This window comes from Adiantum capillus-veneris, chromosome 26, assembly GCF_014529385.1.
Source record: "Adiantum capillus-veneris isolate H3 chromosome 26, ASM1452938v2, whole genome shotgun sequence".
Classification (NCBI taxonomy): Eukaryota; Viridiplantae; Streptophyta; class Polypodiopsida; order Polypodiales; family Pteridaceae; genus Adiantum; species Adiantum capillus-veneris.
This window is the reverse complement of record NC_140956.1, coordinates 46,664,717-46,691,381: the sequence shown is the minus strand read 5'-3', so window position 1 is coordinate 46,691,381 and position 26,665 is coordinate 46,664,717. Positions and strand designations below refer to the sequence as shown.

At 42.7% G+C, this 26,665-nt stretch overlaps 3 protein-coding genes across 4 annotated transcripts; 2 read left to right on the top strand and 1 right to left on the bottom strand.

Moving 5' to 3' along the window:
- Positions 1-4,409: 4,409 nt before the first annotated feature.
- LOC147423374 (uncharacterized) lies at positions 4,410-8,001 on the top strand. Its single transcript, XM_086501421.1, has one exon. The coding sequence runs from the start codon at positions 6,437-6,439 to the stop codon at positions 7,697-7,699; it is 1,263 nt and encodes a 420-aa protein (XP_086357547.1). The 5' UTR covers positions 4,410-6,436; the 3' UTR covers positions 7,700-8,001.
- A 12,493-nt stretch (positions 8,002-20,494) lies between these two features.
- LOC147423373 (splicing factor-like protein 1) lies at positions 20,495-24,198 on the top strand. Its single transcript, XM_086501422.1, has one exon. The coding sequence runs from the start codon at positions 22,174-22,176 to the stop codon at positions 22,831-22,833; it is 660 nt and encodes a 219-aa protein (XP_086357548.1). The 5' UTR covers positions 20,495-22,173; the 3' UTR covers positions 22,834-24,198.
- A 13-nt stretch (positions 24,199-24,211) lies between these two features.
- On the bottom strand, positions 24,212-25,856 carry LOC147423372 (DNA polymerase delta small subunit-like). Of its 2 annotated transcripts, none has more exons than XM_086501423.1 (4): positions 25,662-25,856; positions 24,892-25,005; positions 24,635-24,811; positions 24,212-24,478 (listed from the first exon to the last, which is right to left on the bottom strand). In XM_086501423.1, exons 1-3 carry the CDS (start codon positions 25,696-25,698, stop codon positions 24,654-24,656), a joined length of 309 nt encoding a protein of 102 aa, XP_086357549.1. In that variant the 5' UTR covers positions 25,699-25,856; the 3' UTR covers positions 24,212-24,478; positions 24,635-24,653. The 2 variants fall into 2 exon arrangements, with proteins under 2 accessions (XP_086357549.1, XP_086357550.1); XM_086501424.1 differs by having other exon boundaries at positions 24,635-24,808; positions 25,662-25,853.
- Positions 25,857-26,665: the final 809 nt, after the last annotated feature.

The window sequence follows — 26,665 nt, the reverse complement described above, 5'->3', positions numbered from 1 at the left end:
GAAATTCATTTGGTCATGGGGGTTTTGAAATGATTAAGGGAGTACCCGATAGTAGACCTAAGACGCACCTGATTATTAAGTAGTTGTATGTGTCGATGTTCATATGATCATAGATCGCTTTCACAACATCTTCTCAAATGAGGTTCCAGCCTTGGCTCTGTTGTTGTGTTCTCTTGCTCGCAGCAACTTTCTTGGAGCTTTCTTGTAGCCAACCTTTTCAACAATTCAAGATATGTATGTGAGTGTGGCATAGAGGCAGCAACACAGAGACACTTACTTGAGTAGTAGATGGGTTCACACAACGAGTTGACAAAGATATTGTTGGGAGAGTGGGAGACCGGTTGTTTGGACAATTCAACAATTCCTCACAAACATCACAATCAACTTGTCACCTTCTCTCCCAAATCCAAGTACACACACACCTAGACTAGACAACACACACACACACACACACACACACACATAAAGAGAATAGATTTGACAAACACAAAGTGTAAGAGATTGTAAGAGATGTAGATATGATTAGAGGGTACACATCATGATTTAGCATAATCTAAGAGAGAAGAGCAGAGAATCTTGCAAGTCAATGGCATAAAATCATAGCTCCAAACTCCACGCACCCCTTCTTGTGGAGTTTGGTATTTAATTTATTATTTAAGTTTTTGGGTGCCAAAATTTGAGGCCCCTCTTTTACATCTAGTTCACTTTAGTACTTGAATGGAGCACATCAGTTATTGCATGTTTCATAAGGGTGAGTTCTCAATAGAGAAATTTACAAGCAGTCATAGTGGCTTATTGAATAAAAGTCTAAAATATTTTACAAATGTAAAATGGCCAAGAGGGTTATTATTTGCAAGCGCCTCCTTTGCAACTCCCAGAATTCCAATCTACAAATCATCATCAACTCACTATTAGTAAAATCAAATAGACATCACATAATTAACCATTACGCCAGCTATCCTGATTGCAATTAACCACATACAACAAGAGGGTGTCCAATCTTGTAACATCTTTCCCACTAGAGATAACAATTGTCCACGGTTCTTCAAAAGAGAATCAACTGGACCGTGAGTGATGGAAAGTGTGGAAAAGGTCTGGGAAGTTACGAAAAAACTTTTCAAGCATCCATTTGGCATCCTCTCTAGGTAGCCTTTGAAAGTCAAGGGACATTGGTCATAAACCATGCATGTGCGTGTGGTGGTGGTCTTGTGATCAACTATTTGTGCAAGGATGAGTTGTTCTTCTTGGTCCACAAGTGAAGGTGGATCCTCTGAAAGGTCTTAAAAGACTAATGTGGAATGCATTGTGAATGTGCCAATGTGAAGGTAAGTCTAAACAAAATGAAACATCATTGATAACAGCAGAAATTTTGAATAGACCATAAAAACGAGGAGCAAGTTTAACAAAAATATTAGTATCAACACTTTTGATCCTTCGTTTTTCAATGCGAAGCATAACATAATCAGCTTCCTTAAATTGGTGTGTCTTGTGGTGATTGTTAGCATGCTTAGTGTAAATGTGAATGTTTAATGATAGAATACACACTTGTAAACATCATTAAAATTAGCAGTAAAATCATCAACGGTACGCACAACATTAGAAAGACGTGAAGCAAGAGTAGGAAGAGAGTGACCATACACAATTTCAAATGGAGATTTACATATGACGGTGTGAGTGGTGTTGTTATATGCAAACTGTAGAATATGCCAGTAAACATTCCATTTTGTGGGTTAAGAAGAAACACAAGCTTTTAGCAAGTCAATGATAGTGCGATTAGTGACTTCAATTTGACCATTAGTCTCAGGATGCAATACAAAAGTCAAATCAAGTGTAGTTCCAAGATTTTCAAAAACATTAGTCCAAAAAGCACTACAAAAATTGAAATCTCGATCATATATTATGACTTTAGGCAAACTATGATGTGAAAAGACATCTTTAAGAAATAGAAGTGCAACTTGATATGTTGTAAGTGTTTTCTTACAAGGAATGAAGTATGCTTATTTAAAAAAATGATCAATAAGAGTCTGAATCATACCATGCTTGTGAATAGTGAGTGAAAAACCAGTAACAAAATCCATTGAAATGTGTTCCCAACGTTTTTAGGAATGGAGAGAGGGTGTAAAAGTCCCAATTTTTTACATGCTGCTTTGATCTTTTGGCAAATCAAACAAATTGAAACATACTGTTTAACATCACTTTTCATAGCAGACCAATAGAAATTATGACATAAATTTTAAAAGGTAGCAACAAATCCTCTATATCTAACATAGGGTGATTTGTGCAATTCTTCAATGATTGATGAACTTTTTTAAAAAAATTGTATTTCAAAAATGTGTGCACATAATTGTCAAACATATGAAACCATGTGGTTTTGAAATCATCATCTTCTGCATAAGTGTCAGGCATAGAATCAAATGAAGTACCAATAATGGTTGATAGATTATCAAGAGAGGGTCTTTGACTCAAAGCATCAGCTACAACATTTTCCTTACCAAGTTGGTATTGATTGTTGGGTTGAAAACTTTGAATGAAGACAGCCCACTTAATATGTCTATAACCTATTAAGAGTTAAAACAATAAGTACTTGATACTTTGTTGATCACTTTTGATGATTAAATCAACACCCATCAAGTGATTTTTCCAAAATTTTAAAGCATGTACCACAACAGTCAATGCTTTATCATAGGTAATGAACTTTGATTCAGAAGGTTCAACTTTCAAAAGAGAGTGGATGGTTATCTTGCATAAGAACTGCACTGATATCTTTTCCACTAGCATCAGTGACTACCACAAAGAGCGATCTATCAAAATCAGGCAATTGCAATACAGGTGCATTTATCAAAACATTCTTGAGTGCATTTAATGAACTTTCTTGCAAGTCAGACCATGCATAAGGAGAATTTTTCTTTAACAAGAGAGTGAGGTAATGGATTTGTAAGCAAAGTTAGAGACAAACTTTCTGTAATAACTGCATAGACTAATAAAAGAACGAAGTTCATGCAAATTTTTGGATCTAGGACATGACTGAATGGCTTCAATTTTCTTGGCTCTACATATATTATATCATAATAACTAATATCTAATTCTCCTAAATGATTTTCTCATGTTAAACTGATCATTTAATATGGGAAAGTGCCAGGGAAGAAAAAACTAGAATATTGGTTAAGCTGACAAACCGGCCACAGTAGGGATCCTAAGGAGGGAAAATAGGGATCCAAAAGGGGGGCCATCTGCAAAAGAGCAATGTGCAACAATGGGCTTTAAAGACCCTAAGGTTCAACCCATTAAGACTTACAAAATGCTAAGGTTCCAAGATTCAAAGGTTGTATCCAAAGGTCAAACACTAGGGAAATTGGATGGTTTGTGTGTATACCAAAAGTCTTTCAAAACTCCTACAAAGGAGGGGGAGAGCCTTGCAAGTAGGGGATGAGAGAGAAACACACACACACACACACACACACTCACAAGCTTCCTTTACACAAAGGGAATGAGGGACACATGTCAGCTCCCTAGCCCAAATGCCCACAAGGTGCACTCAAATCCTATTGGATGGGCATGGTGGACCAATGAGAATTAGGCTAGAGTAAATCTAGTTTAATTCATTTAAAAACACTTAATAAAAGAACCAATAAGAATTAAGCTTTCTAAAAGACTATTGGACAGTCTCCCAAGGGGGGTCCAATGAGCATTCAGCAGCCCAATGGCTTGCCTGATTCCTATTAGCCAGGAGACAAAGGGGTCCAATGAGAGTTTAGTTGCATTAATTAATTATCTAAAGTTCTCACAAAAAGGGAAAGGGGGACACATGTCAAAAGGCTATCACTTATGCTACTTAATTCTCATTGGCTAAGCTTAGAGAGGTCTAATGGGGTGTCAACATGAGCAATTTGCATGAGGGGTCGACCAAGAGAGAGAGAGGGGGTTGAATTTTTCAAGGCATTATTCCACACACACTCACACTAGCTCATGTGTGAAGCAAGAAGACTCTCTCTCTTGAATATACCAAACACATCCATTAGACAAGAATATACATTCCATCATACAACATCAAAATTATGGTGTAGATTCATTAACAGAAAAAACATGATTGGTAAAAAGTGATAGCTAACAATTTCCAAGATTGGCTACCTGCCTTTACAAATTTGATACAAGATAGGATAAACAAAGATCCTGCAACTTTCATGATTGCAAGTATAGTATGGCAGCAGATAGAGAGGCCTCATTTTAGTGTAACTTCAGTAGCAAGAATGAAAACATATATGAGGTTGTAGCTCTCTGGCTAGAGTTGTTGTGCCAGGAGCCCCCCATCCTCTCCCTGCCTCCTTTCGGCTAGTAGATGCACTGTTTGGCATAGTTATTTCTTAGCTTAATGTTCTCCCTCTTGGGAATTTGAAAATATTGTATTGAGAGCATCAAGGGAAAGGAAAAAAATGCGCTGTAATTTGTGGAAAATACTATAAATTACACAACATTTGAGTCTATCAACTTTTCTTTAGAAAAAGAATCTCTCTTCTAATGACAAAAGAATGTTCCATCTATATGTCGCTACACAAAAAATACTTTCACAACTATATATCTAAGTTAAATAATGTATACTAGAATGTTTTAACCAATTCATTAGAAATGAGTCAGTCTATAGGGGTTAGCCATCAAGATTATGTGCCCAAAATTCCCAAGAAAAGAGAGTAGCGGTTCCAAATGAGGATTATGTGGCAAAAATGCCTAAATTATGTTTACAACAAAAGACCATTGGTGCTAAATCAAGTGTTTATTTTGGTTCAAGCCTTTTTTATTATTTGTTTAAACCTTTGTACTAAAGACCAGCCTATGTAGGAGAGCGTTTTTAGCAATCAAATGAAATGAAATCAAAGATGAGAGGCATTTTTGGGAAAGACTTTTCAGGAGAAGGTGGATTGTCTTGAGACGCTGCCTCTTGGCAAACGTTAAGAGTGGCAAGTAGATTGTTGGTGAGATGTTGTTGCCTTATTTTAGTGATATTGGTGACATTTCTTAGCTTCTTGAGAAGCATGTAAATGAGAGGTGAGATAATTCGTGGGTGTTCTGAGATGTTCGTGACGTTTTGAGATGCAAGGATGAGATGTTGATGCCTTACTTTAACGATTTTCGTGACCGTCTTGAGACGCGAGCCAACAATGGATGACAATTTAGAGAGCATTTTTCTATAAAACTAGCCTTGCTTGGTTGGTCTTGCGATTAGTAATGAAGAAGAAAATTTCAGAGTATAAATAAAGATTTGAGATATAAATAAAGGGAGACCGAAGAGGATATGACGTGGTTACATGTAGAAATTTAGATTGAAAAGCATACGATGTGGGTACTTCGTTTTGACGGCTAAGATTTAGGTTATGTGGAGCAACCTCTGACAACATTGTACAAAACCAAGCAAATAAAATTTCATGCATTACAATTTACAAAACTTACGAGGAATTAATGCCAAGCTGACTGTAACTTACATAATGTAATGTCCATTAATATCACCACCACCTTACATGAACGTCTCCACTACCTCCTTACGTGGCTTGGTAGCTGTTAGCTATCCTCTTTGTACCATCGTAACCATCCATGTGGTTATGATATCTTCTATATCCATCCTTTGTCATGATCTCTTCGTCCTCCATACCTTCTCTCATATCAATCATGTCTTCGGAGATCCCCATCATTGTGTAAATGGTGTCTATTGCAGCTTTCAAAAGCTTAAACAGTATACGGTGCACCTGCAGACGTCGTCCAACATCGTTGGATAAGTGGAAATAGGGTTAGGTGCACGGAGAGGGAGTTGCTTCAGTTTAGGTGTGCTTCGACCGCCGTGAGGCCGTGAGGAGGGAAGACGTGCCCATGGGAGGCTTGCATTAGAAATTGAGCTGGTTCGTTGTGCTCGTGATGATGATTATGGCAGCCTTTTGGCCTTGGCAGATGAAGAGGAGAGGAAGGTATTGTTGCACGAGAAGGCCGTGCTAGATCCCGAGTTCACGGACGTACGCTACTAGGAGCGATGAAAATTTCTTTAAAAGCCTGCGACGATGGACGTAGGTTGATGTGTGCAACGCACGCTGCTTACATTGCTCTTCTTAGTCGATATTGTTGACGTTGCTCCCACAAAATCGGAAAAGTCTAAGACGATGGATGTAGACTATTGAGCGCGACGCAAGTTGTCTTAGGCGACGCATGCATAAAATAAAGCAGGTGGCGGCTCTACAGTGAATGAGAGAATCTCAAGCAGCTAGAGCCATCCAATGGTTGATATTGAGCTACGTGGGCGATTGAGACGGCTCATTTCAAAAAAAACCCTTAGGCCGCCGATCAACTAAAAATATATAATATCAAAAGCCAAGAAAAGCAGATTGTGAAAAAGGCGTTTGTACTTTCTTGAATCCCATTCTCCTCCTTGCCTGCACCCTCTCTGCGGTCCACAGCAATGGAAGCGCCCACAGTAGAGCCTTCACCAAGCGAATCCACCATACTTTTCTTCGCCTCCTCCCCAATGGCACCGTCTATAGAAAACTTGGAGGATATTCCAATTAGGCGCACTCCTGGAGGGTCCAAAACAGTAGAATTTAGGAGCACAGACGTGGATCCATTGTCAACAGGTGCTGCGAGAAGAGTGTTAGAGAAGCGGGGCGTCCATCACAAGACTCTGCTAGCATCAAGGGTCCGAGCGAGGCGTCGGATTTCTACCTCTGCAGATTCATCCAAAAGACCCAAGTTTGACGACTCTGATGGTGTGATGAAGGAGCTCCGGGCTCTCAAAGTCCTTGTTGAATTCATTCCATCAATGAAGAATCGCTTGGACAAGCTGGAAGCTGCAAATCCTGATCTGTACACTCCCCTCGCTATCAACCGTGAGTTAGCTGTAACTAATTTGATTCATGCGTGTCTTAGGACCCTGGATGGTGTTGTTTGTAACGTGACAAATGCAGACCAAAGTTTAAGTATACTGGTTGGAAAGGGAAGCCCGTGGCCTAGAAAGTCACTTAGAGAGTTGAAATATTCAAACCTTTGGTGGACGTATTATAATCAAACCATCCATGACCCAACAGTCCCTGTGGAAGCATACTTCTCAAGAATTCTAGGTGTTCAAATTGCCGCTCCTGCTTCATCTACCTTTCAATTTGTCAGAAAATCAAAATCTCAGCAGGATATGGTGGTTGACACTATCATCCCTAAAGTTATGCAACCTGCGGAGGAAAGGGTTATTGCTTATTTGCTACCGAATGATGCTTTTGATCTCAGAAATCTAATGGGCTGCTATCTTTCTATCTACAAGGGCCTAAGGAATGAAAGCATCCACCTCTTTGAGAGGATGTTGAGTTTTGGGAGTGATGGACAATGGGTTCCCAACAACGCTACACCAATCCAGACAGCATTCCTGCTTGATCAATCTCTTTCAATGAAAGATTTGGAGGCTTTGAGGGCAATACTAACTGACATTATAGAACATCTTGATGGTTTGGGCCCACTCCAACCATTCCGGCCTTTGGTGAAGGCTCTTGCTGAACGGCTTGAATTTTTAGTTGTCAAGGATATGGGGAGACCGGATGGATGGGAGCTGTGCCCTGGAATGCCAGATTATTTTATCTCTCCAGATGAGTGGTTTTATTACAACCGCATGAGCGGGGAATTCTTCACAGTATCATCTGATGGGACACTCGTGCCGTATGCCTTTGAAGGCCCTTGCTGACGGCTTAAATTCTTAGTTGTCAAGGATATAAGGAGGCCAGATGGATGGGGACTGTGCACTGGAATGCCAGCTTTTTTTCTCTCTCCAGATGAGTGGTTCTTTTACAACCACATGAGGAGGGAATTCTTCAGAGTATCATCTGATGGGACACTTGTGTCTTATGATCCCACTATTTAAGCATGTTGCTATACTCTAGGGCTTTAGCCAGAACATTAGTTTCATCAAGGTATTTTGTATCTAGGTGTCTGAATAGTATATCTTGTTTTGCTTTTGTTTGAATGTGGCTCCTGGGCTATGGGTCATCCGTCAGCTGTATTGTCTATTTTAGAGCGTCTTCTCATCTATGTAACTAATTAGAATCACCTGCTCCTACTCTGTCATTTGCACCAAATATTTGGAGAATGCTCTTGCTAGAATTTTTATCTTTGGATATAAGATTTTTTATGTTTAGGATATCAAAAATTAGATTAATCTATTTTGTGCACATCAAGATGAATATTGAGAAGATGCGAGTGCTAAATTTTATCTTCAAACATTGTGTAGTGCGTAGTAGATGATACTGGAGTCTGTGAACAAGGAAATTAAGTAATTTGCAGAAGAGGATCAGGTTCAAGCCCTCTTTTCGATGCAAAGACGTGGGAGACCTTCCTGGACATACTCGGCAAGACGTTGGTGATGTTGTCCTTGGAAGGGCCACGGCATGCTCTGCCATGGCTCTTCTTTGCAATTGATCGCCCCTCCTCTACAATTTGCTTTCGATTTGTGAGTGTCATCCTTGTGCAAGGGCCATTCTAATTTTTTATTTGCAGGTTGTTAATTTGACTGCAACTTTTTTAGAACCTTGATTGCTTCTGTTTCCTCGTGGGCTCTTTTGAAGGGATGATGCCAAGTGTTTTAATCTCCGTGCGGTCCCACTTGCGGTTTTTGGAGCTGAGTTCTTTTGGATCAACAATATACAATGCATGCCCCGGATTCATGTTGGGTTTCTGAAGTCATGCATAGTCAGTCCTGATTATAGGCTCTTTTGGTTTTCATGTGTCTTTCCATGGCGATACTATTGAGGTGATTATCAGCCTTTTCGTGTCCCACCCGGACTTTAGATAGCGCTATGCAAATGAACAATAAGGCATCTGCCACGGTAATGGAGCCACCTCTTGTTTGTATGCTAGTTGCTTGAAATTGGTTATGAAAACTAAGGGCTCTTGCTTGTTTACTCTTAAAGCTCCTATTCTTACATTTATGCATGCTATGACAGTTTCTCTGCTAAGCTCAACCGCGCACTTGTCATTGTTTCTGGGACTATTCCGTAGGGCATTTGAAGATCATTCTGGAAAATTTGGCAGTGGAAAGTTTGTTTGCCCCAGTAGTACCTCGTCATCGTCGTCCTCGACATAGATCATCACTACCTTAGTACCCAGCATCGGTAGTATCAGTACCCATTAGCATCAGCATCATTGTAGTAGCATTTGTGCAAGAACAAAGAAAGTACTTGCTCTGACAACAGAGGAAGGGGACCCTTGAGGGTTGGGACCCGACATCCCTGTGCCGTCTCTTTTCTCTCTCTTTCTTTCAATTCAATTCACTTGTTTCAAGTAAAGCACAGTGTCCCTTGTGTTTGTGCGGAGTACTAGATCCGAGCAAAACCCTTATTCTCTTCTGCACCACCTGACATTGGTATCAGAGCTCTGTGCGTGCTTCGGCTTCGCGAACTCAAGGGAAGAACCAAAGAACCGCGAGAACCCAAGAACCCAAAGAACCTCTCTCTGTTTTTTCTTTTTTTTTTTTAGAATCTTTGAGTCCCAAACATGGACTTACCAGGTCCCATCTTCATTGCCATGTCTTTGAAGGAAGATCAACATCAGATACACGAAAACCTAGATCTTGAGTACCAAGATCTCCTAGCCTTGTATGCGGATATGGAAGGGGATCCCTAACTTCTTCTGCATTCGCATTCGCCTTCGCATGTAGGGTGCATCCATTTCCCTCGTCCTCATCGAACCTTTGGAAAGGACTCCAGAACCAAATTCTCAATCAATCAGCACCGCAGTCAGTGTTCGGGGAACAACTCTTGCTACAGTAGGCTCAGTGTTCGGGGAACAGCTCTTGCTACAGCAGGCAGAGTCAACACTATCTGGTATAGGGCCGAGGTTGATATTCGGCAATCGTAGTAAGGCTGGACAGTGACCCTTACACGGTGTTTGCATTGCAAGCAGTATCCACAGCACCCACAGTACCATCAGTCCCTAGTTACTGCATTGATTTGTGCATCCACAGCATCAAAAGCGTTCATCAATCAGCATCAGAAATACAAATAGAACTTTGGCAACTGTGTCTCACGTTTAACAGGGGGATGTCACGTGTGCACTTACACTTGCGCCATGTGGATACGCTTGTGTCATAGTCTAGCGTCAGTCTTAGCGTAGGACCTAGCCTGGCACTTTGTAAGCCTTTAGCAAGACGTCACAAGACAGGCACCACGTGCCAATAAAAGAGAACAGACTAAACATACTTTTAGCACTTCAATAACAACTGAATTGAAAGAGAGACGGAGTGGCGGAATTCCACCCCAGAGAGTATTGGCCCCAAACCTTGGCACCCCTTTCGGTATTTCTTTATATTGCATCAACGCAGTACAGACCGGTACTCCAGACTCTGCACCTTCTCCAGGAAGCATGTGCCAAAGAATGAGCCCTAGCCTCGTATTTAAAGGCCCTTGGCCTAAAAAGCAGTTACAATGAAAACCTTCAAACTCAAAAGCAACTGTCCAAAAGCGATGCCCAAAAGCTACCAACGTAAATCACAAAAATCCATACAACTACCACGTCAGCACTGTCAACACGTTTCGCGGAAATCTACCACGTCACCGCTATCAACGAAAAATCGCGGTTGTCCGTACAACTGCCACGTCATCAATTCTACGCAAGTGAGGGTCCAGCTTTATTTTTAATTCCTTTGTCACTTGGGCCCATCGAACGGGGTCCCATAAGTTGGTAGGACTTCTTCTTCTGTTGTTGCTTGTTCTTCTTAGGGTTTAAGCCCTTTGGTCGAGACCTGCAAGTCGGCTCCGCTCATCAGTGGCTTGACACCTCAGCAGTTTGTGACATCCCCCCTTCTTGAAAAAAAAGTAATCGTCCGCTATAGCATATCTGCAAAACAATTCAAGTTAGCTCAAAATTTACGAGGGTCATTCCAAGCGACAATCCGAGGGACAATCAGTTTGCTCTTTTCTTGTTTAGGAGTTGGCTTCTCCTTTCGGCTCTTTTGTTAAGGAGTTGGCTTCTACTTTCGTCCAAATCGAAACTCTTAATATTCCGATGTAGTAAAATTAGCCATCACACCCAGAACGCAATGATCTTCTACAAGTGTCTTGATGCACTAAAATTACATACCCAGTCAATCTCATCCAATTAGGAATATCCAGTGGTTGGCACATCACAATGCAACACAAATGCTCACATATGCATGTTACAAGACACAACAAACAGTGCCACAGAGCACTCCCACGAGACAAACAGTCTGCGGTATGAAGCTACTCAACGACTACCTCGTCATTGTCCCCGCAAATAACCTAAAAAGGTCCGGGCCATGAGCTCAGAGGACTGTACAACCAAACGCTCCCCAGACCGCAATCTGCGTCGCTTAGAGGTTCAAGTATACAACCAAATGCTCCCCAGACATCGACTTGCGTCGCTTGGAGGTTCAAGCATACAACCAAACGCTCCCCAGACATCGACCTGCGTCGTTCGAAGGTTTCTAGCATACAACGAAAAGCTCCCCAGACATTGGCCCTGCGTCATTCCAAGGTTTTCAAACATACAACGAAACGCTCCCCAGACATCGGTCTGCGTCATTTCGAGGTTTTCAAACATTCAACGAAACGCTCCCCAGGCATCCGCCTGCGTCGTTCTGAGGTTCAAACAATACCAAAACAGTATTTCTCACTTCTCCACCCGAGAGTAAAATCACTAATCAATGAAACCAGTATTAAAACCAGAGTCAAACAGTTCAAATCGGCACCAAGACAGGTTCAAAACAGATACCATCCATTTCAAACAAATTTCGAATAAGATCACCAAACAAGTTCAAACAAAACTCAAACTTTAAAAGAAAAACTCGACATCAACCGAGCTTGAAAAGTCGACTGACTTTCCATCCTGAAACCTGCATCAAAAATTAGGGTTACGTTCGTTCCATAAGGTCGTAGACAACCACAGCATGGTCCATAAGCTCTTGGACAGAAAGTGTTCCTCTGGCAGCGATGGTAGTCCCAAGACATAGCAATCACATTGAACCTCCAAGGTTATCAGCTCGAGAAGAGACACCTACTGAGAGATGTTGAGAAATTCAAGTTATAATCTGATAGGGTTTCCATGGCAAGCATTTCACGATACCCCACTCTCCCAGAAGTTGCACTCCGAAGGAAGATGTCAGAAACCATATAACTTCGGACAATAATTTTCTTAAAAGCTTGCCAAGTCCTTGGAGTGTGCGGCTTGGTAGCTATAGACATCAACATCTGCATGGCACTGCTTTTGAGAAAAACAGTGACTCCAAACAAATCTTGGATCCTTCTTTTGTAAGTAATCTTTTTGGCTTATGCCCTGTAAGACATGAGCCGTGAACATGGGAGCGCGTCTGATGCGCAATGTATGGAGGTTGGGAGTGGCTAAAAAGTCCGCGCTCGAGCTCGAAGATACTTCAAAAAAAAATCCAGTAGTCTCTGTTTGCTCTGTCTACTCTTTTTTAGGACCGGTATGCTTTCAGAAAAGCACACACTTGATGCTCTCATACCACTATCACAAGACGGGCACCACGTGCCAATAGAAAAGAACAAACTGAACAGACTTTTAGCACTTCAATAAGAACTGAATTGAAAGAGAGCACACGCAACATGGAGTGGCGGAATTCCACCCCAGAGAGTATTGGCCCCAAACCTTGGCGCCCCTTTCGGTATTTCTTTATATTGCATCAACACAATACAAGCAAGTACTCCAGACTTTGCACCTTCTCCAGGAAGCGTGTGTCAGAGAATGAGCCCTAGCCTCGTATTTAAAGGCCCTTTGTTTGCAAAGCAGTTACAGTGAAAAGCTTCAAACTCGAAAGAAACTGGCTCAAAAGCTGCCAACGTAAATCACGAGAATCCGTACAACTGCCACGTCAATAGTTTCTACGCAAGTGAGGATCAAGCTTTATTTTTAATTCCTTTGTCACTTGGGCCCCATCGGACGGGGTCCCATAAGTTGGTAGGACTTCTTCTTCTAATGTTGCTTATTCTTCTTAGGGTTTAGGCCCTTTGGTCAGGACCTGCAAGTCGGCTCCGTTCTTCAGAATACACATTTTTCACTTTTTTATTAATAAGTGACTTTTGTTGGAAAAGTAAGTAGGGCAAATTGCTAAGGAAATATAAAAGAAACCCAATAGTCACTCAATAGAAGCAGAAGGACCTCAGGCAACTTGCAGTGCATCTTCTCAGCAAGATTAGCAGGAAACCATCAGCATTTTTAGCCTTCAGTACCCAAACCAGCCAACGTTTTCAAATCAAACCAATCAGTGTTTTGCAGTTTTGAGCCAGATTAGCTTGACGTTTTTGCATTGCAAAGCCGCACCCTCATCAATAGTTGCAGATCAATCTGTCGCGGTGCGACAGTAGCAAAATCCCTAGAGTTTTCAGTTTCAGCCTTGACGCCATCATCATCGACACCATCGTCGTCGTCATCATCGTCATCGTCATCGCAGTCCCGGTCTTCGACACAGAACCATCGTCGACCTCCCGGTCTTCGGCAACAAAACCGTCGTCGACTTCATTGTCTTCGACATAGACCTCGTCGTCGACCTCACCGTCGTCGACAAGAACCTGTTGTTGACATCTCCGTCTTCGACATAGTCCCCAGCAGTACCTCGTTGTTGTCGACATCGTCGTCCTCGACATAGATCATCGGTACCTCAGTACCCAGCATCAGTAGTATCATTACCCGTTAGCATCAGCATCATTGTAGTAGCATTTGTGCAAGAATAAGGAAAGTACTTGCTATGGCAACAGAGGAAGGGGGCTCTTGAGGGTTGGGACCCGACATCCTTGTGTCGTCTCTTTTCTCTCTCTTGTCTCTCTCTTTCTTTCATTGCAGTTCAGTTCAATTCTTTCAAGTAAAGCAAAGTGTCCCTTGTGTTTGTGCGGAGTACTAGATCCGAGCAAAACCCTTATTCTCTTCCGCACCACCTGACATTGTATGCTCGGGGTGATACAAGAATGAGAATGCATAATACTAGCTAGCTCCATCCTGTACTAATATGGGGACGTAGTACTTGGTACACGGGTCGGTCTAGGGTGAGAGCCGCTCGTATGAAAGCCGCTGGGTCCGCCTGCATCTGGGCTCTCTTCTCCTGTAGGGCCTTGTGGTGCCGAGTATGGGTCTCCTCAATATAACCGGCATGTACAACGTAGAGGGCGGTACTATTTCAATTACCTGTTAACTTTACACAGAGCACTGAGAAGGAAAGAGAACACAGTTGCGTCCAATGACTAGAATGTGACTGCGCACACGGGACCGACAACCTGTAGGCCCCAAAGACTGGCGCCCCTTTCGGTATTTCTTTATTCAAATTAAGGTAGACGATCCGACCACTTAGCACAAGCTTTCACAAAGCTCTCCAAACCTAGCGAGGGCTGAAAACATAGGTTTTCGACCTGATTTTGGCAACATAACGACGCTAAAACCCCTGTAGGTCAAAATCACCTGTCTGGGACGGATTCCCTCACTATCTGGAAGCTTTCTGGTGAGCTGTCATAGAAATTCAGCGGCTGTAATTCTCTGTTTTTCACTGCCGGGTGCCCAAAAGCCTGTACACACATCCCAAGGCTCTCACGAGGCTCCCCCGGTGTTCCCTTGCAGTTTAGGTGCGAAACCCTAAACCTGCAGAAAAACACAGCAGGTTGTAATTCCCTGTTTCAGATCGTTTTTAGCGGAGCAAACACGCCTGCGCGTGTCCCAAGGGCTCCCGCACACAATGGGACAGTTCCCTTGTGAATTGGACGAGTTTTCACGCGAGAAAACTCTCCAAACTCGCTATCTTTCCGATGGAATTGTGCGTGCCTGTGGGGGATTAGCAATTAGCTAATCCGGTTCCTGTTCAGAAGGCTCTTGCCTTGGCAAACGCACATAAACCCCCAGAACTGTACATGTTCATCTAAGTAACCCAACTAATAGGGCATTACCATATGTGCCAAAGGGGAGAGAGAGATGCACGAGAGCAAGTCATCGCGCTACATGAGACAGAGGAGAAGGCAAGCTTTCCATTAAAGCTGCAGACCTGCACCCACTACTCACACACACATTGTAGGTCACTTCAAGTCAAAAATCAGCCTCCTCTCTCAAATTGGGCGCCTCATCTAGCTGAGGTGTCCTGCAGGCAGCTCTCCTCCTGCCAAGTGTCCAATTTGCCCCTTTGAGTTAATTCTCTAGTTCCCACTGACACATAAGATTATAGGTGACTTTTCGAGTGCCCAGACTTCATTTGGCGCACACAAGCTTCCATACTCACCAGAACTCAGTGCTAACTGGCCCAACCAGTCCCAAACTGACCGACCTAGACTCCCGATGCGAGAAACTTGTTCGGCCGCAGCCGTTTCACATTGGCCATGCAATGTCCACTTGCACGTTTTCAAGGGTTCCGGGGAAAACAAGTAGAAATAAAAATAAATAAAAATATCTAGTACTTATTGATGGAAGACAACAAAAAAATACCCCTCCTGGTGAGACACCCCACCCTTGAAATACTGCAAGCGATCTCGCTTGCATGCCAATAATACATGCGGTATCTCTTGATATCACACATATTCTATGATGGGAATCCAAGATATACATGCTTCCGGAAATGTAGCGTTGGACGATTAAACAATCCCACCAACCTGGCTATGACACATATATCAAGCATAGAAGTCTTCTAGTGTACTCTCAAGCACAAACTTCTCTTGCTAAATTCTGTATGGAAAGAGTAGATACAATTGCTTAACTACCCTCTTGAGCATCATGAACCATGCTCTTGCCTTGCTCCAAAAAGGCTACATCAAGTCACTGTGGGTTGCATCTGAAAGGCTTCAAGATACAATTGCAATAGCTGAGGCGAATCAACCAATTCAGACTCTTCCATCCATTTGGCATCCAACGATAGATAGTTCTTGAACTTCACCAAATAGCGTCTTGCAACCTTTCCTCTAACCTTTCTTTCTTTATGTGCCAATATCTGTTCAGGAACAAGGATCTCATCCAATTCTTCCACTTCGGGTTGTTCCTCATCAAGCATATTCTCTGGCACATTACCAACAAAGGGTCTTAGAAGGCTTACATGAAAAGCATTATGTATTTTCCAGCCTTCTGGTAGCTTCAACCTGTAAGCTACATCACTGATCTTTTCCGAAATCTGAAAAGGACCATAATATCACATACTGAGCTTAGGAAACAAACGTTCTTTGCCTTTCCTTTCCTTAACCTGGCCTTTTCAAAGCGCAAAAGCACCCAATCACCAAGTGAAAATACAAGTTCACGACGGTGACGATCGGCAGCTTTCTTTTGCTTAGCCCGAGTCTTCTCAAGAGCAATCTTTATCTTCCTGTATGTTTCATCATATCTTGCACATACTTGTCTGCCTCCTTCCACTATCTCAAATGGTGCCTTACTTGTTGACGTATGCGCAGTGTTATTGTAAGCATATTCAGCCAATGGAAGATGGTGTTCCCAAGTTGCCTTGTGCTATGACACATAACATTTGAGCAAGTCCAGGACAATAGAATTTGCCTCTTCTGACTGTACATCAGTTTGTGGATGAAACAAAGAAGAGAACTTTAACGTAGTGCCCATATTCTCAAACAATGCTTTCCAGAAAAGACTCGTCATACGTGGATCCCTGTTACTGACAATTGACTGAGGCATCCCGTGATATTTAAAGATATTGCTCATAAATATCTTGACCATGTGTTATGGCTTTATTTTCTTTCTCACAGGAATGAAATGGGCCTTTTTATTGAACCTACAAATGATAGTCCAAATCCCATCATAGCCTGTTTGTGTTCTTAGAAGATCAAAGATAAAGTCCATTGCTATGCTTTCCCATGGCCTATCAGAGATCGGCAATGGCTGCAACAAAACCGGTTGCTTTTGTCTGTCAAATTTGACTTTTTGGCATACTAAGCATGATCTTAAAAATGTGTCAACATCTTGATGCAAAGTTAGCCAATAGAAGAATGCCTCAACCCCTTTGACTGTCGCATCAATTCCACGATGCCCAACATAAGGTGGAGTGTGACTTTCCATCAAAATCTTTGGCCGTAACTGTTTAGTAATGCATAACTTTCCATGCATCATGAGAAAATCATTTCTTAAGCATATAGTGCTCATGATGTTGCCCATCAACAAGCTGGTCATAAATCCTTGCAAAATCTGAATCTTCAACATATTGTGTCTTCATTTCGTCTAGTTCACAATGGTACGGAATTGACACTGCTGAAATTTGGGGCTTTCGTGACAACGCATCAGCCACCACGTTCTTTTTCCCTTGCACATGCACAATCTAAAAATGGAACATTGACAAGATGTTTGCCCATCGCATGTGCTTCTCAGACAACTTCGTATGTGAGAAAATATCGCAAGGTTTGATGATCATAGTGTTTCCAACTAGTGAGAGCATGAATTACTGCCAACAATTCTTTCTCATAGACTTGCAAGTTCCTTTCAGTCTTCAAAAGAATTCTACTCTCATATGCAACTACTCGGCCATTCTGCATTAGAACTGCACCAAGACTATGGCCACACGTATCACACTGAACCACAAGGTTTCGGAAGATCTGGCAAAATGATTACCGGATCTGAAGTCAGCTTCTCTTTCAAGTGTTTGAACGCTAAAATTTCCTTGGCTGTCCACTTGAAAGTTAACTCCTTTTCCTTGCAGTGCATGGAGTGGAGAAGCAATCTCAACAAAATTTCGGATGAACCTCCTGGAGTACATAAGCATAGAAAGCTTCGAATGTCATGTACGGATTTCAAGTCTGGTCATGACCTAATTGCTTCCACTTTAGCGGGATCCATGCGTACCCCATCCTTTGAAACAATGTGCCCAAGGAAGTGAATCTCTTGCAAAAAGAATTCACTCTTCTTCGCATTAATGAGTAGCATGTTCTTACGTAACTCATTGAAAACTGCAGTCAAGTGATCCCTATGCTCCTCTTCAGACTTCGAGTAGACAATCATGTCATCAAAGAAGGTACCCACGAAGTTTCTATGTGGTCTAAAAATTATGTCCATCATTCTATTAAACGTGGCAGGAGCATTTGTGAGACCAAATGGCATGACGAAACTCATAGAGACCAAATGTTGTCCTGAAAGCAGTCTTATGGACATCTTCTGGCCTAATGTGTATCTGATGGTACCCACTCTTTAGGTCTATTCTTGTAAACAATGACGCTCCCTCAAGCCGATCAAGAATGTCATCTATCCTCGGTATGGGGAACCTGTTCTTGATAGTATTCTTATTCAAGGCGCGATAGTCAATGCACATGCGCCATGAATCATCCTTCTTCTGCACTAAGAGTACAGGGGAACAAAAAGGGGATTAACTGGGCTGAATCAGTCCCTTCTCTAAAAGCTCGTTGACCTGACTCATAATCTCTTTCTGCTGGGCTGCACTAACCCTGTATGGTGGTCTATTCAGTGGACTAGAACCTGGCACAAGATCTATGGTATGATCCTCAGGTCTCTCAGGAGGTCACTCCCCTGGCACTGAAACCACTCAAAAAAGTTGACCTGTCTTTATCTAAGGTAGACAAATTAGATACAACTTGAGGCACTTCTTTTGCAAAGATCAAGTACGCAAAAAGATGATTCTTTATTACAGATGAAATAGCAGAAGCAGAAACAACTGGAACAGACTCGCCTTTAAGCTTTACATCAAGGACATAAGTCTTTCCTGTATGTACAAGGGTAATCTTTTTGTTATAAGTATCCACCATAGCATGCAACATGTAACACCATGGGATACCGAGTAACACATCACAACCCTCAAGTGGCATAATATGAAATTCTTCTACATCGACATAACTCTGAATGTGCAGACGAAGCTTCCCCAAAATGGGAGTAACGAGCTCTGAATGACCTGGGCATGCCAAACCTGCTTCCCCTGTCATACTCATCTCCTCTGCACGAATGCCCAACTTTGATGCCAATTCCAGTGATGAAATTTGCACGGGCTCCAGGATACAAGAAAACCAGCATTGTCTGGTCTCTAACTTTGCCCCAAGCTCTGCACAGCTCCGTGGCATCTGTGTTTGGCTGGTCTCCAACCAAATCTGGAACAAGTCTTGCACTCGGCTTTGGCTTCTTCCCTTTATGGTCTAACTTGTCCTCCTTATTCTGTGAGTTTTTCTGTGGGCATTCATTTGCAAAATGTCCTTCCTGTTCACAAATATAGCATTTCTTGGCCTCCCTAAGAGCTTTCCTTTCTTCAAAAGTTTTGCCAGAAAAATGCCTTTTTTGTCCTTGTCCTTGTCCTCCTCCCGAAGAAGACTTAGATTGCTTCTTGGACGTATCACCTTCTTCAGTGGAGGGCTTCTTTGTGGGAGGCTCAGAAAGGCATTTCCCTTGGCTGAAAACTGTTTGCCTTGGGACCCTTTCTTGTGGCTATTAAATCCATCGGAATCTCCCTTCGACAGATTGTTGGCCACTCTTGCATTCTCAATCAACTGAAACATGTTCATGACAGTAGTCTTTGTGCAATAGTCCCTGATTTTCTTCGGCAATCCGCAACAGTATTCTCAATCTGTTCTGACAATGGCACAAACCTGTAAGAGGTGACTAGCAACAGTGCGGCCCAAAACAGCGCAAAAAGCTGTTTGAATTGGACCCACGTTGTTGGGGCTTGACCCTGGTTCAACAATGCAGTCCACTATTGAAGCGCATTCTCTTTCAAGAAAGTGGCAGCCTTGCGTATCTTTGAAGATTCTGTGAAGTTTCCTCCAGCATAAGCTGCATCGAACTACTGTATGAAGGTCAAAGCCTTCAATTGATCCTCAGTTCCTCTGAAAGTTTCAAACTTTACTCCCTGTCCACCTTCCTTGTAATCCTTAGGCTGACTCATAGGAGCCACATTATCATAAACAAGTGCCTGTAACAGTGGTGCTCCATGATTGTTCATTCCAGCACTCGCATCAACTGTTTTACCTGTCATATCTGCATTTGGTACGTATGGCTGCGAAAAACCAGCCATACCAAATTGTGTTCCAGGCGCTCGAAACTGGCCATAGGCAGCCTGAAAACCTGGTTGGACACCCATGTTCGCGTACATAGGGTTACCCATGCCTGTTTGCATTGTCCCGAACACATTCCTTGGCATATAACCTGTGGAAGGTCCAGCCATAGCTTGAAACACTGAATCACCTCCAAAATAACCAGGATAAGTATTAGGTAATGGAAGGGTCTGACGCATAGCCTGTTCATTGCTCCCTTGACCATTCACAAACGGTTCCTGTCCAGCTAAAGCAAGTTGCTTTGGATCATTGGAGACCGCTAGTTGCTCAACCACATGGGCTTTCCCTCGAGCATCATGAGTCCTCAGCGAATTGGAAATCTCCTTTTCCTGCAACGGCTCAGTCATGCCTTGTGTAGGAGACTGAAAAGCTTGTGTCGGAGCTTGTAAGAACTCCTGCATCCTTGGGTTGTTAGCCAACTGCTGAAACATGTCCATGCAGCAACGCAGTTGAGTTCTAAACAACCTGTCCTCTTCTTGAAGAGTTGAAGGAATTTTCTATGTGCCATGTGAGGAAGATCCCTCTTCAGGTACTTGGTCTCTCTTCTCTGCCATAACGACAAGCTCTGTGTTGCTTTCACCCACAACAATCCACGCCGCACTTTTTTAAGAAAAAGTGACTATCCCGTCGATGGCACCATATAACCGGCCTGTACAACGTAAAGGGCGATACTATTTCAATTACCTGTTAACTTTACACGGAGCACTGAGAAGGAAAGAGAACACAGTTGCATCCAGTGACTAGAATGTGACTGCGCACACGAGACCGACACCCTATAGGCCCCAAAGACTGGCGCCCCTTTCGGTATTTCTTTAATCAAATTAAGGTAGACAATCCGACCACTTAGCACAAGCTTTCACAAAGCTGTCCAAACCTGGCGAGGGCCGAAAACGCAGATTTTTGACCTGATTTTGGCAACATAACGGCGCAAAAACCCCTGTAGGTCAAAAGCACCCGTCTGGGACGGATTCCCTCGCTATTTGGAAGCTTTCTGGTGAGCAGTCATAGAAATTCAACGAGCTGTAATTCTCTGTTTTTCACTGCCGGGTGCCCAAAAGCATGTACACGCATCCCAAGGCTCTCACGAGGCTCCCCCAATGTTCCCTTGCAGTTTAGGTGTGAAACCCTATACCTGCAGAAAAACACAGCAGGCTGTAATTCCCTGTTTCGGATCGTTTTTAGCGGAGCAAACGCGCCTACGCGTGTCCCAAGGGCTCCCGCACACAATGGGACAGTTCCCCTGTGAATTGGACGAGTTTTCACGCGAGAAAACTCTCCAAACTTGCTATCTTTCGCGACGGAACTGTGCGTATCTGTGGGGGATTAGCAATTAGCTAATCCGGTTCCTGTTCAGAAGGCTCTTGCCTTGGCAAACGCGCATAAACCCCCAAAACTGTACATGTTCATCTGAGTAGCCCAACTAGTGGGGCATTACCATATGTGCCAAAGGGGAGAGAGAGATGCACGAGAGCAAGTCATTGCGCTACATGAGACAGAGGAGAAGGCAAGCTTTCCATTAAAGCTGTAGACCTGCACCCACTACTCACACACACATTGTAGGTCACTTCAAGTCAAAAATCGACCTCCTCTCTCAAATTGGGCGCCTCCTCTAGCTGAGGTAATCTGCAGGCAACTCTCCTCCTGCCAAGTGTCCAGTTTGCCCCTTTGAGTTAATTCTCTAGTTCCCACTGACTTATAAAATTATAAGTGACTTTCCGAGTGGCCCAAACTTTATTTGGCGCACACAGGCTTCCATACTTATCAGAATTCAGTGCTAACTGGCCCAACCAGTCCTAGACTGACCGACCTAGACTCCCGATGCAAGAAACATGTTCGGTCGCAGCCGTTTCACACTGGCCATGCAATGTCCACTTGCACCTTTTCAAGGGTTCCGGGGAAAACAAGTAGAAATAAAAATAAATAAAAATATTTAGTACTTATTGATGGAAGGCAACAAGAAAAATACACCTCCCGCTGACACTCGATCTGTCTAGGTGAAGTGTAGGGACTTTGTATCCTGGGCCCGAGAGAGAAATGAAATGAAATGTCATATTAACGTCTTCAAAAGGCCAAAGTGACCTATGAGACCAGAAAGTTACAATGTGGTGGATCTGATACATAGTCAGAGAGAGAGAGAGAGAGAGAGAGAGAGAGAGAGAGAGAGCTACCAGATGCAAGAGCCATGTGGGTAACGAACCTGTATAAAGGGCTACAACATCAAGTCAACATGAGGCGTAGATCACTGGAGGTGGGAACACATCTCTTTGCATCTTATATAATTATATTCCGTCTATCCCACCCATGCTTGTATACAATCTCATCGGGTGAATTATTGGCTCTAGGAAACCCACAGAAAAGAATGGAGAGGGAGGCAGGTGCCAAAATTGTGATCAAGGGGGAAGGATCTGCAAAAAAAGGAAAACTACTCCAAAAGTGGGACATGCGGAAAGATCCACGTGGAAATGAGGAATTGCATGTGCTTATTGAAGCTGATAATGCAGTTTCTCTGGAAAAGGCAGCTGGAATGATCAAGAACCTGCTTGTTCCCATTGATGTGGTGGTAAATCAGCGCAAAAGAGCTCAGCGTCGTGAGCTTGCTGCTTTGAATGGTACCATTCGTGACGATGAGATTTTCCGCCTTTGTGGGGAGCCTGACTATCGGCAATATTCTTGCAGTGCTCGTAACTCCATTTTCAAGAGTCATGCGACATGCAAAATATCTGATTGTCAAATGAAGACTTCGTGTTGCAACAATATGTACAATAAGTACAAAAAGCTGTTTGCAGCACTAGGTGGTGGAGTAGACTCTACTAATAGACCAGGTGCCAACAATGCTAGGTGAAGTGCTCAATCATGTCCAACTCTATGAGAGAGCTTCATAAAGAGAGAGAGATCATCCATCTATAGTAGATAATGCCATTCTTCAACAACGTACCCCAAGGATAACTACGTTGAACCCTGAATATCTTCTGAAGTCTTCATGTAGAGCTCAGGTGTAACACATATGACCATAAATGTTGAGTGGCATGCATCTACGATAATGGGATTGTATATGTCCAAGTTTGCTCTCTAGTTACCTCTTTCGATTAATATACTTCATATTGTTACCTGTTTTCACGTAAGCATTTCTTATACGACACGCTTCGAGGACGAAAGAGACAGAAGGTAACAATCCCTCGTCTGCATTAAAGATTGTAATTAAAAAAAGCCCATCCAACACACACGAGAACACACCACAATAAGGTAAAATTTTGCAAAGGTGGCAAGCATACTGTCATCTGCATAAGAATGCCCGCCACCCTTGTAAGAAGCCAGAAAAAGACCTTCCTAAGTGACATCTAATACCTCTACCACTCTCTGAGATGATCCTGCTGACAGCTGTAGAAACCAAGCAAGTAATACACCTCTTCTGCAATCTTTAATATAGGTGTGAACACCTAGGCCAACCCTACACTGCTGACATCCCCACCTGAGTTAGCCATCTGAATGTCAATTGACGACCATGATGTGCAGTCTTACACCTAAACAGGGTGATCATCTCTGAGGTTTGTGAGTATCCTACAGCTTTGCAGTATCCTAAAATGCTATCTTCAGCATGAATAATAGGGTATTTTGTTATGATCTCTGCTATCTAGCCTCATTGTGTACTACCATGATGTGCAGTCTTACACCTAAACAGGGTGATCGTCTCTGAGGTTTGTGAGTAACCTACAGCTTTGCAGTATCCTAAAATGCTATCTGCAGCATGAATAAGAGGGTATTTTGTTATGATCTCTGCTATCTAGCCTCATTGTGTACTACAAAAATTGATTTAAGCCACTATACTTGCCAATATCTTAGAGCAATATGTTTTGATGGCTAATCAGTCGAGCATGCAAAATGGAATGAAATGATTTTTAGGAGCTTTCCCTCCACTCCAGATAAAAGACAAGTCAGGCCCTGCAACCATGAGGAAAACGTCAAGTGGGGCAGGGGGCAGCAATCGCACCACCCTTGCAGAAAAAGAGAAGGCAAAGAGGGGTAGTCAAATATTACGTCGAACTGAGCAACAACCAATGATTTACCTGACTCCATCAAGCTCAAAGCAATGGGGATTTGTGGCAGTATAAAATATACTGTAGACTGAAGCCCCTGGAAAAAGGCACGTATGCAAGGCCTAGCCCAGTCGTAACAGGAGATCAGTGGAGAGCAACAAGGATCAAGCAGAGTCTCCATGAGAAGTCGCAAAAAAAAGAAAGATTTCAGAAGTCAGGCATAACGTCTACTGGGACAGCAGCTGCAAGCTGATTGATCCAGTATTTCAATCAATCTTAGAATTTGTAAGACTTGAAAATTTGTGGACTTTTCAAAGTAACCTGTGTTAATACCATATCAACCAATTTACGTTGATCTTTGGAAGACATTGACTGCAAAAACATTCCCAGGATCAGCTCATTGCTGGTAAATCCAGGAAAACTGTTTTACTTGCTGCCGCAACAGACCGGTCACTGCTGTCAAAAGTTTCAGTATAAGTCTCTAACTAACATAATCTGTCAGAAAATTATATTGCATATGCACAGAATCTCCAGCAATTATAACATGAACAACTTGAGCCACAGAGCTTTGTTCTGTCCAGAAAAAAACCACTTTACTGATAAGTTTACCTCGGGGTCAATCAATCCGTCAGCTACATAAACAACTCAAATTATGTGATGCAGTATGCCTTCTCATCTCCCACATGTCCTGTAAGGTAGTCAACAAGAAGTTGAAACTGGAGAGGATTAGCCTTGCTAGCACAAATTCTCCGTCCGACACTAAGGCCACATACTTGTCTTCACCTGCTACATCAGTAAAAGAGTCATCATAAGAGCAAGGCATCAGACAACAGTTAGCTCCTCACGAGTTCAAGAACACCCCAAACCTGAAGTCCTGTGTGAGAGCAGTGGCTCTTGAGGAGGTAAACCTGGTTCTAGAATGTGCTGAACCAAAAATTCCCCATCACTACCTTCTCGTCCATAAACAGCAACAACCGCACCTGAAATATTAAACACACAAAATTAAAAAAACACTAGAGTTAGCTGGTGTTAATCAAGCAGAGAGACAACTATGCCTGGTGACACTTGGCTTTCATCATATGCTAGTGGTAAGCTGGTTGTTATCAGCAAACAATCTAAAGATATGAGGCATAATTTTCTTCCTATTAAAACTTGAGACTTGAAATCTAGCAGATTAAAAAAACAAGGATCCCAGGAGGTAATGAATTGTTTGAAAAGGCAGAAATCTCAAAACACCAAGAGATACATCCTGGATATCTTTCCAAGACGTTTCGATGGCAGCTTCAAAATTACTTTGACTTTGGAGAGATGCATCAGTCTTGAAGTGAGGAAGCAATACCATAAAACATCAAAATTGTGGGCGATTTTGGATGTGGGAGACGTGAAAGCTGAAACCCTAGAGTTTTTGGGTCCATGCATGGATGTAGTGCAACTCTACCCTCACAGAAATCTATACTAGAAACAAATTCTCTAAACAAAATGTAGCTGTACTTGGAAGCCCACAGTAAAAACATCTCAAAGGTTGCTTGGACAAACAGCCAATGCACGGGCAGGGATGAGGAATGCCAGTAGATTTAAGGCATTCCTTCAGCAACACAGTGACTATGATGAGCAATAACACCAAACTCAAACTCACCCGTTACATATGCTTTCGCAGAAACCGTCTCGCCCATCAATCAGATTCAATCTGATTCGACCACTTTCATCTTCTAGAATCTAATAATCATTGGCATGGACAAAGTTATGAGGTGATACTAACGGAACAACAGGTCTCTGCAGTAGTGTGCCAGGCCAGGGCTAGAAAAATACTTCTTTTCTAACAGAAGAAAATAAGGGCAAACTTGAAATTCTACCGGTTTTTAGGTCAAAATTTGAAGCTTTGCCGATACTTACACTAAAACTTGTGAAAATTTCCCGGTTTTCTTAAAGGCAAGCTCAAAATCTAACCGGGATTTTGGGATTTCAGCCGGTTCAAATACACTAGACCCCGGTGATACTAACGGAACAACGGGCCTCTGGAAGAAGCTCAACTTGTTAGTAGCGTGCCCTACACTCAGTTCATTTGAGGACAAACCCCACCTTCTTTTAACTAGGACAATGTATTACCTCCATAAGGCTCCACATAACAAATAAAAACCATCGCATAAGGGAAAGGGCACACTACAACACTAAATGAAGATATCGACGTGCTTATATCGACGGCCATGCTTTTTCACGCGTATATCGACGACATTAACGGGCGTCGCTATACGCGTCGCAATGTGCGTCGATATACGCGTGGAAAGGTTTTATTTGCCACGCATATAGCGACGCGTATATCGACGCCAAAAAAATTAGGAAGAAAAAGCGAAACCCGCACGTAGGGGCCATTTTCGCTTGCTCAGATCTTGGCCGAAACTTGCTGCGCAGGTATTATGTCCATCTCAACCCTCCCCAACCCCTCTCTCTCTCTCTCTCTCTCTCTCTCTCTCTCTCGTGTGTGTGTAGGAGAGAGAGAGAGAGAGAGAGAGAGAGAGAGAGAGAACGGTGTGTGTGTGTAGGAAAGAGAGAGAGAGAGAGAGAGAGAGCGATGTGTGTGTGTGTGTAGGAAAGAGAGAGAGAGAGAGAGAGAGAGAGAGAGAGAGCGGTGTGTGTGTGTGT

Excerpts from the sequence above, each read along its gene's own strand:
- LOC147423374 (XM_086501421.1), top strand. The coding sequence starts at position 6,437 with ATGGAAGCGCCCACAGTAGAGCCTTCACCAAGCGAATCCACCATACTT.
- LOC147423373 (XM_086501422.1), top strand. The coding sequence starts at position 22,174 with ATGTGGGTAACGAACCTGTATAAAGGGCTACAACATCAAGTCAACATG.
- LOC147423372 (XM_086501423.1), bottom strand. The coding sequence starts at position 25,698 with ATGGGCGAGACGGTTTCTGCGAAAGCATATGTAACGG. Across the intron at positions 25,006-25,661 it reads TGCGAAAGCATATGTAACGG|GTGCGGTTGTTGCTGTTTAT; the intron begins GTGAGTTTGAGT and ends TTAATATTTCAG. Across the intron at positions 24,812-24,891 it reads GCTCTCACACAGGACTTCAG|CAGGTGAAGACAAGTATGTG; the intron begins GTTTGGGGTGTT and ends TTACTGATGTAG.